This window comes from Penicillium bovifimosum, assembly GCF_028826915.1.
Source record: "Penicillium bovifimosum strain IBT 22155 chromosome Unknown utg000006l_segment0_segment0, whole genome shotgun sequence".
Lineage (NCBI taxonomy): Eukaryota > Fungi > Ascomycota > Eurotiomycetes > Eurotiales > Aspergillaceae > Penicillium > Penicillium bovifimosum.
In genome coordinates, this window is record NW_026622715.1 from 210,226 (window position 1) to 226,008 (window position 15,783).

General features: G+C 51.2%; 6 protein-coding genes across 6 annotated transcripts; 5 read left to right on the plus strand and 1 right to left on the minus strand.

The window, feature by feature from the left end:
• Positions 1-924: 924 nt before the first annotated feature.
• N7515_007710 (cytochrome c oxidase assembly protein) lies at positions 925-4,261 on the plus strand (the record flags this gene model as incomplete). The annotated part of the gene is made up of 8 exons (XM_056668454.1): positions 925-998; positions 1,074-1,185; positions 1,305-2,486; positions 2,627-2,687; positions 3,390-3,522; positions 3,580-3,649; positions 3,721-4,162; positions 4,215-4,261. The coding sequence occupies 8 exons, from the start codon at positions 925-927 to the stop codon at positions 4,259-4,261; spliced, it is 2,121 nt and encodes a 706-aa protein (XP_056518284.1).
• Positions 4,262-4,717: 456 nt separating this feature from the next.
• N7515_007711 (replication factor C subunit 5) lies at positions 4,718-6,067 on the plus strand (the record flags this gene model as incomplete). The annotated part of the gene is made up of 6 exons (XM_056668455.1): positions 4,718-4,804; positions 4,869-5,491; positions 5,553-5,721; positions 5,776-5,874; positions 5,935-5,990; positions 6,043-6,067. The coding sequence occupies 6 exons, from the start codon at positions 4,718-4,720 to the stop codon at positions 6,065-6,067; spliced, it is 1,059 nt and encodes a 352-aa protein (XP_056518285.1).
• Positions 6,068-6,604: 537 nt separating this feature from the next.
• N7515_007712 (uncharacterized protein) lies at positions 6,605-7,160 on the plus strand (the record flags this gene model as incomplete). The annotated part of the gene is made up of 4 exons (XM_056668456.1): positions 6,605-6,654; positions 6,711-6,769; positions 6,828-6,953; positions 7,075-7,160. 4 exons carry the CDS (start codon positions 6,605-6,607, stop codon positions 7,158-7,160), a joined length of 321 nt encoding a protein of 106 aa, XP_056518286.1.
• A 77-nt stretch (positions 7,161-7,237) lies between these two features.
• On the minus strand, positions 7,238-8,053 carry N7515_007713 (mitochondrial 54S ribosomal protein uL16m; the record flags this gene model as incomplete). The annotated part of the gene is made up of 2 exons (XM_056668457.1): positions 7,238-7,938; positions 7,996-8,053. The coding sequence occupies 2 exons, from the start codon at positions 8,051-8,053 to the stop codon at positions 7,238-7,240; spliced, it is 759 nt and encodes a 252-aa protein (XP_056518287.1).
• A 681-nt stretch (positions 8,054-8,734) lies between these two features.
• N7515_007714 (replication factor C subunit 1) lies at positions 8,735-11,974 on the plus strand (the record flags this gene model as incomplete). Its single annotated transcript, XM_056668458.1, has 3 exons — positions 8,735-8,765; positions 8,818-8,908; positions 8,968-11,974. The coding sequence occupies 3 exons, from the start codon at positions 8,735-8,737 to the stop codon at positions 11,972-11,974; spliced, it is 3,129 nt and encodes a 1,042-aa protein (XP_056518288.1).
• A 458-nt stretch (positions 11,975-12,432) lies between these two features.
• N7515_007715 (Sin1 family protein) lies at positions 12,433-15,106 on the plus strand (the record flags this gene model as incomplete). Its single annotated transcript, XM_056668459.1, has 3 exons — positions 12,433-12,455; positions 12,530-13,009; positions 13,060-15,106. The coding sequence occupies 3 exons, from the start codon at positions 12,433-12,435 to the stop codon at positions 15,104-15,106; spliced, it is 2,550 nt and encodes an 849-aa protein (XP_056518289.1).
• Between the last annotated feature and the right edge of the window lie 677 nt (positions 15,107-15,783).

The window sequence follows — 15,783 nt, forward strand, 5'->3', positions numbered from 1 at the left end:
TTTCGCAATCAAAGCAACCTTGGAAGCGTTCTGTTCGGCCTCGATCCGGGATCACATGCAAAAATTTGAGCGCGTGACGTAACAAGACAAAAGTTACTAAAATTACAGCCGTTCCGCAGTGGCTTGAAATGTACAGTCGGTATTTATGATGTTCCTGACGGAAGCTTTTGAACGGAGAACTTCCCCGGAGTGGGTAGCCCGGAGGCCATTTCTAGTCCGTGCAGTAACCAACAAGTACTTTTCTCTTCTCTTCTCTAAGAGTAAGTAGATTGGAACCCATTTTACAAAGTGGTTCTATTCTACATAGTATGTACATGTAGGTAAATCACGGACTTTACTTTGCATGCATAGAAAAAGACTAAAACGCCTATGCGGTCAGTGCGGATTGTCTCCTTGTTTTGGACCGTTCACTTGGGATCGACCATTATTGGGCTTTTCCTCCATCCATGGGCCTCAACCAAAGGCCCCGCTATCCGGACTATCGTGTTTCGAACAAGCCCGTCGCTTCGGATGATCGTCCTCTGCCTTGTCTTAATCGGTACTCCGTCTCCGTTCTCCGTACTCTCCCCTAACTTTGGATCTTTGGTCTGCGGGGGGTGGTTTCTGCTAAGAACCCCTAACCGAGGTTTACCCACGATCTAGTTAAACCTATCTTGGACTAAACACGCCGTTACACGAGGATCCAACGGTTGATCCATAAACCCATAAAAAAGAACCCAAACTTCTTTCTGCCGGAGAATACTACCCAATTCTCGGGAGGTGCAATTATTGTAGGTCACCTGTGGACATCCATTTGGATCTTTGACCTCTTGGTTTGATTGATTGGAATCTTGTGAACCCCACCAGACTTTAGAGTTGATTGACTTCTCATCGCTGATTAGTTCGGGGAAACTGGGATGTTGACACCTCCCGACGGACTATGACATGAATGTTTCCGGCAAGATGGAATCTGCAATTCGGAGACGCCATGGGACAGACAACGTCCGGGTATTCAAGCCGTGAGTCCATGCGATCTCTTACCCTTGTGGCTTGGTGCAACTGTGTGATCTAGTCTTTGCTGATGGTGACTGTAGCCTCCTTCGCGCCTACGCGCTCGGGTACCTGTCATCGGTCACCCCGAAACTGGTGTCTTACGTACGCCGACTGAGAAATAAGGACTGGACAACCCAACAGAAACTCCAAGAGGTATGTTGTAGCGTGGTCATCACTTGGCCTGGCGTCTTTGTGATCGTGACTTATATCATGTCACCCCTTGTCTTGAGAATGCGTCGCTGAAGTGTTGTCACTGACACGGACACGATTAGCTAGCAAAGGTCTTGACTGGTCCTTTCCGTATCAACAGCTTTCCTACGTCCTGTGCTGTCCTGGTCGGCGGGTCAACGCTTCTACCTATAGGGTTGTATCGTCTGTGTGCGTTGATAACAGCAGGGCTCTCCAGAATTGACGTTCGAGTTTCTCAAAGGCTCGACCGCCTGATTCGGTTTGTCGCCACTTTTCTATCAGGGTGGTTCAGTTTCCAACTTCTCAACAAGAACCGAATCTGCCTACCAATCGAAGATGTCAGAGCTATCCGGGAATCCGAAAATCAGGGGAAAGACCCTAGCAAGGTCATAGCCAATCCACTAGAGCATCACCGTCCGGAATTGGCAGGGAGGACAATGGATCTGACCATCTATATGGTCACAAGAGCCGTGGATGCAGTCGCGTGTGTCGCATGGAGTCGCTGGTCCCGTCACCGCCGGGCCCAGAACCGCTGGACTACTATCGAGTCGATGATCCCTGGCATCGCCGACGCAAGTGTTTTTGCCATGAGCGCCGCTATTGTCATGTGGGCCTGGTTCTATGTCCCGGAGAGACTGCCCAGGGCCTACGAGAAGTGGATTGGAGAGGCTGCTCAAGTGGACTCACGCCTAATCGAGGCCTTGCGTCGTGCCAGGCGAGGAGTCTTTGTATACGGAAAGGATACAGGCCAAGCCCCCCTTCTCGAGTCAATGTGCAGAGACTACAACTGGCCAGAGGTGTGGGGAGATCCAGCGAAAGTGATTCCGATTCCCTGCGAAATGGTGCACATGGGTTATAGCACCAGTTGTGAGAAACATGCATTGTATCGATTCGCCAAAGCCTTCAAATTCGCCTGTGCAACCTACATACCCTTACAGGTTGTTTTCCGGCTCCGCAGGATGAAATCCGCAACCGCCATCCGCCGGGTTCTCACCGATGCCAGTCGGTCGTCTGCCTTCCTCGCATCTTTCGTGAGCCTATTCTACTACGGCGTCTGTCTCGCTCGGACACGACTTGGTCCCAAGATCTTCGATGCAAAAACGGTCACGCCGATGATGTGGGACTCGGGACTTTGCGTCGGCATGGGATGTCTCATGTGTGGTTGGAGTGTATTGGTTGAGAAGGCGCGGAAGAGGCAGGAGTTGGCGCTATTTGTGGCACCACGGGCTGCCGCCACGGTTTTGCCACGGTTGTATGATAAAAAGGTATGCATCAGACCCTCGCATCCTCTGTCCACGCCAGGGTTACACCCACACCCCCTTCACCCTCTTCTCGACGTCCCAAAATAGCCTGTGACAGGTCCAGAATAGTCACGAGATGCTGACGCGTGTTTGATGTTTCCCAGTACCAAATCCGAGAGCGCATTGCATTTGCTATAAGCGCTGCTGTTCTTATGACCTGCCTCCGTGAGCGACCCAGCATGGTACGAGGAGTCTTTGGTCGCATCGCCTCGGGCGTGTTGAAATAGACTTTCATCCAATGAGAGGCTCGGGCTATCCATCGAAGCCATCAGGCCGTTGTATTAGTATCGCTTATCTTAGACTTTCAGACTCTCGCCTGTGTGACACTACACGGTATCTTGTATTATGCTTATATCTTTGGGTCCTTACGAATCTTAATATTCCTCACTACCGTTCGCACTGGCCTACCAAGACCAATGCGATCTTGACTGGAAGAGCAGCACCTACAAGTATATATTGGAATGCGACTTAGGTACCTAGACAGCTACCTACCTACCTAGGTAGGTATGGTCCATGGAAGAGCCTAAGATGACGCGAATGCCATGGCCCATTCGAAGGCGATTTAGGCGAAAGAGACCGCACGATCAGATTAGCCTATTAGGAGCGATCAGCAAAGAATGAAGCTTAACACCAACCTTGCTATTGCTGGCTGTTAGATGTTCACAGTAACGTGAGTTACGTGACCCAAAGCTTAGGGCTATCGATAAGCCGCCAATGCATTAGCGTAATCACGTGTTGGAGATGCCTGCAGGCTGATCTGTGGAGACTCAACTTACGATCCCCATTGAAGTCAGACAACCATGTTTTCACGATTAATGCCCTCGCTGGGGCGCTCGGTGCTCACGGGGACGGTTCCCCAACGCTCAGTCTATCTCCAGAAGAGCGTCTTCGAGGTGGAGCGGAGGTACTTCTCGAGGAATTTCCTGCTACACGAACAGCGCAATTCATCTGCAGCGCCTTTCAGTACCCCAGAATCGCAAAAGCGAAATACCTCTACAATGTAAGCTTGCATTTAGACCAAGCTTCAGAGGATCCACGCTCTAATATACTTCCCCAGGTACTATACCATCAGCTTAATCCTCGGAACGGTTGCACTCGCATACGGATCTGTCCCTTTGTACAAGATGGTATGTCGTATTCTCGGACAAACTGGAGCACTGCTACTGTATACAGAAGCTCACACTTCTCTCAATGTCAGATTTGCCAACAGACCGGCTGGGGTGGCCAGCCCATCCTCACCCATCGCACAGGCGACGGCGATACTTCTGCACGCGTGACGCCAGTGACCGACTCTCGTCGCCTACGAATTACCTTCAACGGCTCAGTATCAGACGTGCTTCCTTGGAAGTTCACCCCTCAGCAGCGCGAGGTCCGCGTACTGCCCGGCGAAACCGCACTGGCATTCTATACCGCGACGAATAAGGGCCCGAATGATATCATTGGAGTCGCAACATACAGTGTGACGCCTGGTCAGGTTGCGCCGTACTTCAGCAAGATTCAATGCTTCTGCTTTGAGGAACAGAAGCTCAATGCGGGGGAGACGGTCGATATGCCTGTTTTCTTCTTCATCGATCCCGACTTCGCAACTGATCCTAATATGAGGGGTATCGATACCATTACCCTGTCATACACTTTCTTTAGTAAGTTCCGTGTCCATCTGCGGCGTTGTTGCTTCGGACTAACCCGAAGCAGAAGCGAAATATGACGACAATGGCGTTTTGAAGCCCATCGCATCATAGGACCCTATACATAGGACCCTATATAGAGGGCGCGTTGGGACGGCAACCTTTCTGTCCTTTCAAATGTGTGATCCTGCATAGGCTTAGGCATTGAAACAGTCCGTAAAGGAAGAAAAAAGTGCGGTGCTGTGCCCTACACTTAGATCCATCTCATCTCCAGGGATATTTGCATGTACTATATATACTATTCGGAGTCCTGCGGAAGGCTGTCAAAAGCCTGGAAAATTACATAACTTTACATATTGCTGAATTTGTTCACGCGTAATTATAGAGTCAGCATGTACTTCCTCGATAGCCAGTTCGCAGACATGCAGCTCTACGGCCCTATTAAGAGCGTGCACGGACCAGGAATTAATTAGGCGCGTGTCCGGACGCGTTCTCGGGTCAGCACCTTCTAACGGCAAACTACCAGCCCTTGCGAGACAATCACCTCAACAACTCTGAATATTTCCTCAAATGGCTCTTTTAGTCGATAAGCTGCGGCCACGCACTCTTGATGCTCTATCCTATCACTCAGAGCTCTCTGATCGCCTGCGGTCACTAGTAAGATACTCAAGTCCGACTCGCAGGGCATGAACACCATTTTGACGCAATATACCCTTGACAGGCACAAAGCGGAGATTTTCCCCATTTACTAGTCTACGGACCCTCGGGCGCTGGCAAGAAAACACGAATCATTGCGACATTGAAAGAGCTTTATGGCCCAGGTGTCGAGAAGATCAAGATCGACGCCAGAGTCTTCCAAACGACAAGCAACCGAAAACTAGAATTCAACATTGTGTCATCAGTCTACCACCTCGAAATCACTCCCGCCGACGTCGGAAACTATGACCGAGTGGTCGTTCAGGAATTGCTCAAGGAGGTCGCGCAGACGCAACAGGTTGATCTTAGCGCCAAGCAGCGCTTCAAGGTCGTTGTGATCAACGAAGCCGACCACTTGACCCGCGATGCCCAGGCAGCCCTCAGACGTACCATGGAAAAATACAGTCCCAATCTCCGATTGATTCTCCTGGCCAACAGCACATCCAACATCATCGCGCCAATTCGTTCTCGAACCCTGCTGGTCAGGGTTGCAGCGCCTACCGAAAGCGATATCTGTTCTGCGCTCAGTGCTGCAGGAGATAAACAAGGATGGGTCGAGTCAGAAGTACTCAACAAGAGGATTGCGAAGGAGAGTGGACGGAACCTGCGACGGGCGTTGCTCATGTTTGAGTCGATTTATGCCCAGAAGTAAGTCACGAGATCGGCTTGCATTGCTAGACTTTGGTGACTGATGCTTTCGGGATTCTAGTGAGAAAGTCACGGACACGACTCCTATTCCGCCTCCGGACTGGGAAGCCCTCATCACTCTAACGGCTGATGAGATCCTGTCTGAACGGTCACCGGCTCGGCTATTGCAGGTCCGCGCACGTCTGTATGATTTATTGACCCACTGCATTCCCCCGACGACTATTTTGAAGGTGTGTATCCCCCGTGGAACATAAAGCGTTAAATATACTGATTGTCGGTGTTAGACCTTGACATTCAAGCTCGCGACGCGGGTTGATGATGCATTGAAGCCAGACGTTATCAAGTGGTCTGCCTTCTATGAACACCGTATCAAGCTGGGAAGCGTAGGTCATCCTTGGCTGTCCGGTTACTGATCCATGGGCTAATTGTACATCTCATAACAGAAAGTGATCTTCCACTTGGAAGCCTTTGTGGCCAAGTTCATGCGCATCTATGAAAGGTATGCTCTCCCCGGATAATCGAACGAAAACGCGAATCTGACAACACGCTAGTTATTTGATGGGCATGGACTTCTAGTCTCTTACACCCGGCAAACCAAAAAAAGAAGGATGATTGACGATTTGTACACTAAGGTGGTCTTCAGTGAGCCAAGTGGGATCGAGGGATCTGCTACCATGGAACATGAGGACTTATTCAAGCCCTCGAATTATGCAATTAAATCGTTCTCACAGGCGCATGAGGGACCTTTCGGCGTTTTACCACCTCTCAGCCAACATTTGGACTATCTCTGACAATGGAGCAACTCGCATACATCAACTACTTAGGCCTTGGCGGGATATTATGTACCCATTGTTCGACCGTAGAAGTGTTTCTACATAGTAGAAGCAGCTAGTTAATACGTATCGAGTAGTTAGCACAAATCTTGGTCTCCGTTGTAGATCAACAGGAACCTTGTCCTCCACCGGGGCAATACGTCATCACGTCCCCGTCACTTAAAGGACTGGACCACCAACTACAATCATGTTCCTCCATTGAAATCCTTCACTGTACTTTTTATATGCTTCTATCTACCGTTTGATCACTGTACTTCTACTCCACGCAGACTGCTTCAATATGTCCGACCCTAGACTCGTTGATATGGAACCTGGCGGAGAAAGCACCCAGTATGGCTTGCCTCAACGCCACTTACAATTGCTCTAGGCTGATATTCAGGGTGCAGATATGAGTCTATCCGCGAATTTACAAAGAGTCCCCCCAGGGCGACCGGACAACTAGGTGGTATGTCGGCCTCTTGAAGCCAGACGCATTGTTATGACGATAGCTGACCAGATCTAAGGCGGCGGTGAGCACTCTAAGAGCCAAGAGAGCCCCAGTCTAGGAACGCATACTCCAGCTTCGACCAATGACGATGATATCCAAGCACAGAAGCTAGGAATGGGAGTAATCACCGAGCCCAGTAAAGGTAAATGCTGAATATATTTTCCTTGTCTAAACTCCTAGTATCAAGACAAAGGATCCATCAAAGGAACCTTGTCTTGTTGACTCCTCAAGAGACGCAAACAGCTGATGATAATGTACAAAAGATAAACAGAAACATGGCGTGGACGAGGAAGCGGCCAGGACCCGCAGAGCGCAGGGATATGGGCCTGGGTCTGGTGTCGGGGCTTAATCGGCTAAGACGACAGCGGCAGAAGACACGCCCGAGCGAGAAAGGGTGGGAAGCGGTATCATGCAGGAAACAACGAGTTATTGGGTGGGCTCGGAGCTCGAGGACGCACTCTTCGGGGCTGAGGCGAGCTCATCGGTACCGAGGGGCGGGTTTCTGCGCGCCCGCTTGAGAGACTCAAGAGTGACACCGTTTCCGAGCTTTGTAATACCGACGACAGGGGGGTCATTTTTGTTGACGAATTCCCAGAGACCTAGTGAATAATAATGAGCATCTTTCGTGTCCAACAGATAGTTAGTTCCAAGTGGATGTAACAAACCTGGCAATTTGTGACCGGCCAATCTGAATGCCTCGCGGGCGACCTTCTCGTGGACATCTCCCTTCAATTCGAAGACAATTCGGCTCACGGGCAGTCGGACAGTCCAGTAATCGAACTTACCCTTACCCTTACCCATACGCTGTTCATTACCCTTAGTGTAAACACCAATATTGGCACTGACACGTTTGTACAGCTTATAGTTCATTCCTCGTAGTCGCCTCTTGATGGTTTCTTCGGCGATCTTCAATGCGGAAGCCGGCATGCGGCGGTCGTGGTCTTTCATGCGCAAGCCGAAGTCTCCCCACACGACTGTCGTTCCTCGGATGGAACCGCCGGTCGCGACGTGAGGGCGGCCCTTGGGCGATTTGGACTTTTCTTGGAATTTCGGCGTCAGCCAGTCAAGGGCGCGCGGAGTGGTAGAGAAGCATCGTGATAGAGAAAAGGTGGCTAGCGGTCCCGACACTGTTCGCACTGTTAGTCTTCGGCGAATGGGTTTTCTGGGGATTGATTTGTTCGTACAGGTTGGCCGTGTGCAGGTGGAAAGTGACCCGGCGAACATCTTGATCTGGGGACCCATTGTGACGGGAGAGACGACGAGATATACCAATGTTGCGGAAGGCTTCGTTACTCCGGCACTTTTCGATGATAGGCGCTAGTCTTAAATTGGTATGGCATTGGCACGTGATATTTGTCCTGCCTGTACCGGCCTTATAGATGAGGTGTCTACCGGCTTCCCTCATAGAAAACAGGTGTAATTGCATCTGCCATCGGCCCATCTGTTTCTTCACTCGAAACATAGTTGAGTAGCTGATGATATCCTAGGATTTTGGCATCAACGTATGTCCTTTGGTTTTGGAAGCTCAGCTTGATCTGCTGTGTCTGTAGCCTGTAGGTCATATCTGCGCTAGTCTCAAAGGGGAAGAAAGTGCGGCCTTACATCAGCCAGTCACGTCGCCCGGGCCCCGGAGCGTCGCGCGTCGCGATCTACCTCAGGCTGCAGCTAAGCTTGATTGACCTTCAGTCGAGACACCAGATTGCTATTTTTCGCCATATCCCATGTGATTGATTGTCCCAGTATGGATATTCGAAATTTTTTTGGAGGCAAGCCAAGTCAAGGCTCCGGCAATGCTGCCGCAAAGCCCGCGGCTAAACAAGAGGTATGCTATGCCTTGCTCCTGGAAGGAGGTCCTGGTCGCTTTATATGTGACCCAGTTCCCGCTGAATCTATTGTGAATTTGAACTAATCTTATATTCAACGATGCAGGACACCCCCGCCACGAGGAAGAGACGTATGATCTTCCTAATTCACCCTCCCCTACCACCGATCTAACGTGAGAACAGGTAGCAGAAAAGTCGTGGATGACAGTGACGAAGAGGAAGATGTAGCTCCCGCCATAGCGCCAGCTACCAAGCCGAAGTCCAAAACTCCAGCGTATGCTCATCACAGAACGGGACACCCTATACAATTTGACTGACGAGTTGCCTTCGCAGAAAACCCGAAGAGACCAAGGAAGAACCTACAACCTCCTCTGACTATTTTGCCTCCAGTAAGAAAAAGGCACGGCCTGCTAAGACAACGGAGTCGGCTCAACCCGATAACGCTAAGCCTGTCGCCGCGAGCCCAAAGCCCAGGAAGACGACCGAAGAGCCTGTGAAGAAAACCCAAACTACAGCTCGTAGATCAACAAAAGCAGCCACAAAGATCCTCGAAGACGAAGATCTCGGCGGTGATGACATCTTTGCAACGGAATATGGAAAGGGCGGCAAGCAAGATGACGCTTATGTCGCTGGAGACGATGGCGACGAGGACAGTGATTTCGAAATGCTTGAAGTAAAGCCAGTTTCCGCAGCCTCGAAAAGGGCACAAAAGAAGAAACCTCAAAACGACGAGGACGACGATGTGGTCATGGAAGATCTTCCCAAGATCCCTGCTGCGAAGGCTCAACCAAGCCGTAAACGCAAGTCGGACGCTCTCGTCGAGGATGATGATTTCCAGGAAGCCAAAAAGGAAACAAAAAGGGCAGCGCCGAAGACAGAGCCCTCAGCATCACCGGCGAAGAAGCAAAAAGCCAGTCCTAAAAAGGCCAAGAAAGACGACAAACCGGAAAGCAAAGAGCTCCAAGATATATTCGATAGCATCCCCACCATCGAAGCCCCAGAACCTCCCCAGGGCGAGCCCAGGAAATTCAAGTTTGGTGCGCAACAAAGCCGAGACCCGGTGACGACCGGTACCAAGGAATTGCCTGTTGGCGAAGAGAACTGCCTCGCTGGGTTGTCGTTTGTCTTCACCGGTGTTCTGGAGTCGCTTGGTCGCGAAGAGGGCGCGCAACTGGTGAAGAAGTACGGCGGCAAAGTCGTGGGGGCTCCCAGCTCCAAGACGAGCTATGTAGTCCTTGGCGGTGATGCCGGTCCAAAGAAGCTCGAGACTATCGCAAAACACAAAATCAAGACGATCAACGAAGACGGCCTGTTTGAACTTATCCGACGACTGCCTGCCAATGGCGGCGATGGAAAAGCTGCCGAAAAGCATGCCGAGAAACGAAAGGCCGATGAGGCCAAGATCCGTGCCATGGCCGCCGAAATTGATGCGGAAGAGAAGAAACAAGCGGAGCAGAAACGAAAGGCGGCCGCGACTGCCCAAGGGCCCAAGGCCACCGCCACCGCGTCTCAGACACCTCCTAGTTCGCAGCCCACCTCATCAGCGGAACTCTGGACCACGAAGTATGCCCCAACGTCAACCAGCATGATCTGTGGTAACAAGGCTGCGGTCGAAAAGCTTCAGAACTGGCTGCGCAATTGGCACAACAACGCCAAAAGTGATTTCAAGAAGGCTGGTAAAGATGGCTCTGGTGTATATCGTGCCGTTATGATTCACGGTCCCCCGGGAATTGGAAAGACCACGGCAGCGCACCTCGTGGCAAAGCTGGAAGGATATGATATCGTGGAAACCAATGCTAGTGATACCAGAAGTAAGAAGCTCGTTGAGAGCTCCACTCTGGGTGTGCTAGATACGACATCCTTGCAAGGTTATTTCGCCGGCCAAGGAAAGCAAGTGGAGGGGGAGAAGAAGAAGCTCGTGTTGATCATGGACGAGGTCGATGGGATGTCTGCCGGTGATCGTGGAGGTGTGGGAGCCGTCGCAGCCATTGTCAAGAAGACCAAGATCCCAATCATCCTTGTGTGCAATGAGCGAAGACTCCCCAAGATGAAGCCTTTCGACTTCATCACTTATGACGTACCATTCCGACGCCCGACAGCCGACCAGATTCGAGCAAGATTGTCCACTATTTGCTTCCGAGAAGGTCTCAAGATCCCGCCTCCTGTTCTCGATGGCCTCATTGAAGGAACCCATGCCGACATCCGCCAGGTCATCAACATGCTCTCCACTGCACGACTAGACCAACAGAGTCTCAGTTTCGACGAAGGCAAGCAAATGTCAAAGTCATGGGAAAAGCATGTCATCCTCAAACCGTGGGACATCGTCAGCAAAATTCTCAGCGCCCAGATGTTCTCCCCAAGTTCCACGTCCACCTTGAACGACAAGATTGAGCTTTATTTCAATGATCACGAGTTCAGCTATCTGATGCTTCAGGAGAACTACATTAAGACTAAACCTGCTCTTGCTGGCAAGTACCAGGGTAAGGAGCAACGACTGAAAGCACTCGAGTTACTGGACAATGCCGCCTCGAGTATCAGCGACGGTGACCTTGTCGACCGTATGATCCACGGCACCCAACAACAATGGAGTCTCATGCCCACACATGCGGTCTTCAGTTTTGTGCGGCCAGCCAGTTTCCAATTCGGCAACTTCAGTGAACGACCTGCATTTACTAGCTGGCTGGGCAACAACAGCAAGCAAGGTATGTTTTTTATTCTCACCAAAACTGGTGATAATGCAGCTTCTAACCAAGATCCTCTAGGCAAACTCAGTCGATTCATCAAAGAGATCCAGGGCCACATGCGTCTTCGCACCACAGGCAACCACGACGAGATTCGCCAGCAGTATATGCCTCTACTCCAGGAGAAGATGATCCGCCGAATGATGAATGAAGGCAAGGATAGCGTTGACTCCGTCATTGACTTCATGGACGACTACTACCTTACCCGTGAGGACTTTGATGCGATCATGGAACTAGGACTCGGCCCCATGGACGAGTCCAAGATCAAACTGGAGACCCAAACCAAGGCCACCTTCACACGTCTGTACAACTCACGCTCGCACCCGATGCCATTCATGAAGGCCAGTAATGTAGTGGCACCCAAGAAGGGACCAAAGGAGAAGCCCGATCTTGAAGATGCCATTGAGGAATCTGATGAGGAGGAAGTTGTTGAAGAGATCAAGGACGATGCTGAAGAAGAATTGGATTTGAAGAAGGATAAGTATGTGAGCTTGCCTAAGAAAAAAAAGGCACCGGCCAAGGGCAAGAAGGCCAAGAAGGCGGCTGATGAGGATGAGGAAAAGCCCAAGAAGGGACGGAAGGGTAAAGCCAAGGCTTAAGAGGCACGTGTTAATGCATTGTAATTCTAGATCAATCCCATCTGCTATACAATTCGGTGATCTTAGAAGATATAGAAAAGTAAAGTCAAGAAACCTGTGATAAAGTGCCTAGCAGGAGATTCTACAACGCGTGGGGGGAATGGGGATGGTTGTAGTTCCAAGGGAAGGGAAATGCTAGCGGGGAAACGATCTGCGGAGAACCGATCAACTTCCCTTGCTTCTGGTCCACTCTCCTCTGAGACCCCTCTCATCTTGTCCGATCTCAAGACTTATTCCAGCATATGAGGTATTCTTCCAGGCTGGTCCTGTATGAGCTAGACTCATTCATTTGCATCACTTGCTTCATTTGCCCAGATGCGCTTGTGGCTCCACCGTGAGATCGCCCAGTGACCTCGGCCACTACTGCGCAAGATACCTCAGAAGGCCTACGGACATATATCCTTCTGACTGTCAAGAAGATGTCTCTTCTCCACAATGAAGAGTAAGTCTCGGCCTGAGTCGCAGCTGAAGCCCCTCGAATTACCACGGAAACTCGAAGGACTAACATGACCATAGCTTCACGATCTGGCAATTACGTTCCTCATATCTCTCCACGATCAAGGATGGGATTGGGGACCGACTTATTAACGTCAATGACTCCGTTCTGAATACCCCTGGCTTCCGTGCAGCGGGCTGGTCAACCGCCTCCGCATATCCCAACACACACAGCTCCTCCCACCTAAAGCGCACCTATTCTCCCCCAATCCCAACGACGGCCAACGTCTCCTCCGAATATTACAGACTAGCAGAGCGAAATGCGAAACCCCGACGTTATGATTCGCAAGGCCTTGGTCTCGAGGACGGTGAGGATGATGGCGGCATGGTGACCGGCAAGAGCCATACGGACATGACTGCGCGGCGAATGCATGCGCGTGGCGGGAAGAAGAAGACTCGACGGGAAAGGCAGCAAGATGTTCAAAGACAAGCGGAAGCGGAGGAGGATGATAGCAGCGATCTGAGTGATGATAGCGACGACGACGGGGACAATGTCGGCAGGTTGGTGCACGGTTGTGCGGGATCCTACTTCGCTAGCTGACAATGAACAGTGCCGTCGATCGGATCAAATTCCACAAGATGCCTATCCGTCGAGATCGAGCCGACTCCTCTCCAAGGCGTTCAGAAGACCAGCGCGAACGACCAGAGGTGATGATTACATCTCCATCGACGCAAAGTGTTGCAAATCAGTACCAGCAAGTCCCGTTACGTCCACGTCGAGATACAACCACCAGCAGTGACTTGTCGACGGATAATGAGACCGAGCATCGCGGCCACAAACAGGGACAAGTTCAGTTTTCTGGGAGCGATCAGATCCTCGAATATCCGCGTAGCCGCCGTGAGCGAACGGGTAGTCGAGGTGCAGAAAGTCTGGCCCTTGGAGAACTCCATGAGGAGGACGAGGACGAGGACTCCGGTGCCGAATCGGTGGGGTCTGCGATCTCATCTGACTTCGACAACACGGCTGGGTCAGGCTCCTTGCTACTTGCTGGCGTGACGGGCGGTCTCAATTTGTCTTCCCCCTTGATGATGAACAAGTTGCCCTCGGGCACAGGACTCCAGAACCCATCGCGCAAGCATCGCACTCCAGCTCCTGCGTTGCAAGATCTCCCCCCGCCACGACCTATCAGCATGATAAAGCCAGTCAGTCTATTGACTAGCCAGCTTACATCACGGAAGCGTGCACCAAGCAATCCAGTGGATAAATTCGTGGTGCTTTCCGGGCGAGGTCAAGGTGATCCGCTGTATCTGAAGATCTACGTTCCCTTCTCAAGCGACCCCGATGAACCGTTGGATCTGTCACTTACACGCGAATCTAAGCTTGCGGAACAGCCCGCGCTAGTCACCGTTGCGGAAACGATTGGTCTCGCCCTGTGGAAGTACCTGGAGGATGCTCGCGGTCCAAAGATTGCCCGCGAAAAGCTATCCGTGAACCGATGGACGTTACGTATGGTCGACGATGGTGAAGTCGAGTATGATTTCCCAGCACTTGGGCGGACACTTCCGATGATGGATTTCACATCGAACAATAATCAGTCGGCCAAGTCCCGAGGCCGTTCAAGGGGCAAGCCATACGATGAGTTTGCACTGGTTGAGGCATCCACATCGGAGTTCGAGGAGAATGAAAGGCTCTATCCACAATTTAGCACAAGCGTCGGATCGGAAGAGGCGGATCAGCCGGTGAATCTTGGAGTGCCTGGGGCTCAGCCTGCCGCACAAAACAGGAACCCCCAGACAACACCGGCTCGGGTGAACCCTATCCTGGGGCACCCGTTCTCATCTGCACTCAATCACAGTACTCTTACACCTGCCGATCTCCCTGCGGTACCTATCTCGCATGCTACTCCGCGTCTTGGTGTTTCCAAGACGTTGAAAATCCGCTTCATCAACACGGAGGCCTCGGCGCATGTCATGACGATCAACACATCCACGGACAGCTACATAGCTGAGATCCTGGATACTGTATGCAAACGGTGGGGCCAGGATAAGGGCAACTACCTCTTAAAAGTGATGGGTTCGAACACAATTGCGCCACTTGACCGCACAGTGGAGGCGTTGGGCAGTATTACCGAGCTTGATCTGGTGCGTCGTCGCTTTGGCGGCGGCCCTCTGGCTTTGGGAACCTCGCCGGGCAGCTCCTCACCAAACGCACCATTGATGGTGGACACTGTCGACACGACGACCTCCAAGAAGAGCAAAAAAGATGCCAAGAAGAGCGCCCAGCGCGCATTGCCCTCGTCTTCACAGAAGCAAGACAACCTCGGCGGATACTTCCGCCGTTACCACGTGTTCCGCAAACAACCCATGTCCTTCACAGCATCCAACCACCGAATCCTCACTTTTGAAAATGACTACATGCACATCGTGCCTGGTGACACGAGCAAAACGGTGTCCGGCGGTAAGACTCGATCCATCAGCTTCAGCGATGTGATTGGCTCTAAAGTCAGCCGACGGCATCCCAAGAGTTTCCGGGTGATGATTGTGCGTGGTAACGATGCCACGGAGCAGAAGCGATATGACTTTGAGGCGAGGAATGCCGACGAGGCTGAGGAGATTGTTAGTGAGATCAAGAAGAACATGGCGCATTACCGGATTTGATCTGCTCTTTCGGACCTGGGATTGTGTTTTGGGGGGCACTGCCGCACTGGGCTGGGAATGGCGTTATTCTGGAATATCACAGTTTTCACTTCAACGAGATCCAATATTCAAACAAGCTCACAAGCTTTCAAATAAGAAGAATACTTGAATTATTTCAAACTACTAGATCTACTTTTCCATTTTACATCCCACAAGGCCACAACTACTGCGTTACTATTATCATCCCACACGTGACAGCTAAGGTCCCGCCGATATTGAATGGAACGAATCCACTTGCCGCAACCTTATCTTGAGACGTACTCCGTGCAGTACATACATAGCTGCTTGACTAAGGAAAATCCAACCTACATACGAATGTCATAAGCTGAGGGGTTTCCAGCTGTGCATTTCAGGCATCTGCAGCTGAACCGCCGGCGCTAGACCAATGGTGGTGATGATAAACTCATGTACCCCATTTAGCTCGCTTTACATACGTATTGCCGGCATGCGCAAGGCCAATTGGTGAAATTGTGAGGCTTCCACTGTGCCAGCCCTGGTAGGTGTCACAGATTCCAATTGTCGATGTTTTCTTGTTCGAACAGTTGCCACTCCTAAGTCCTATTTATAAGCAAGGGGAGGGTCCCGACGAATATTCGGGATCACTCGATTGGTGGTGATATGGGGCGGACTTTCTGCTT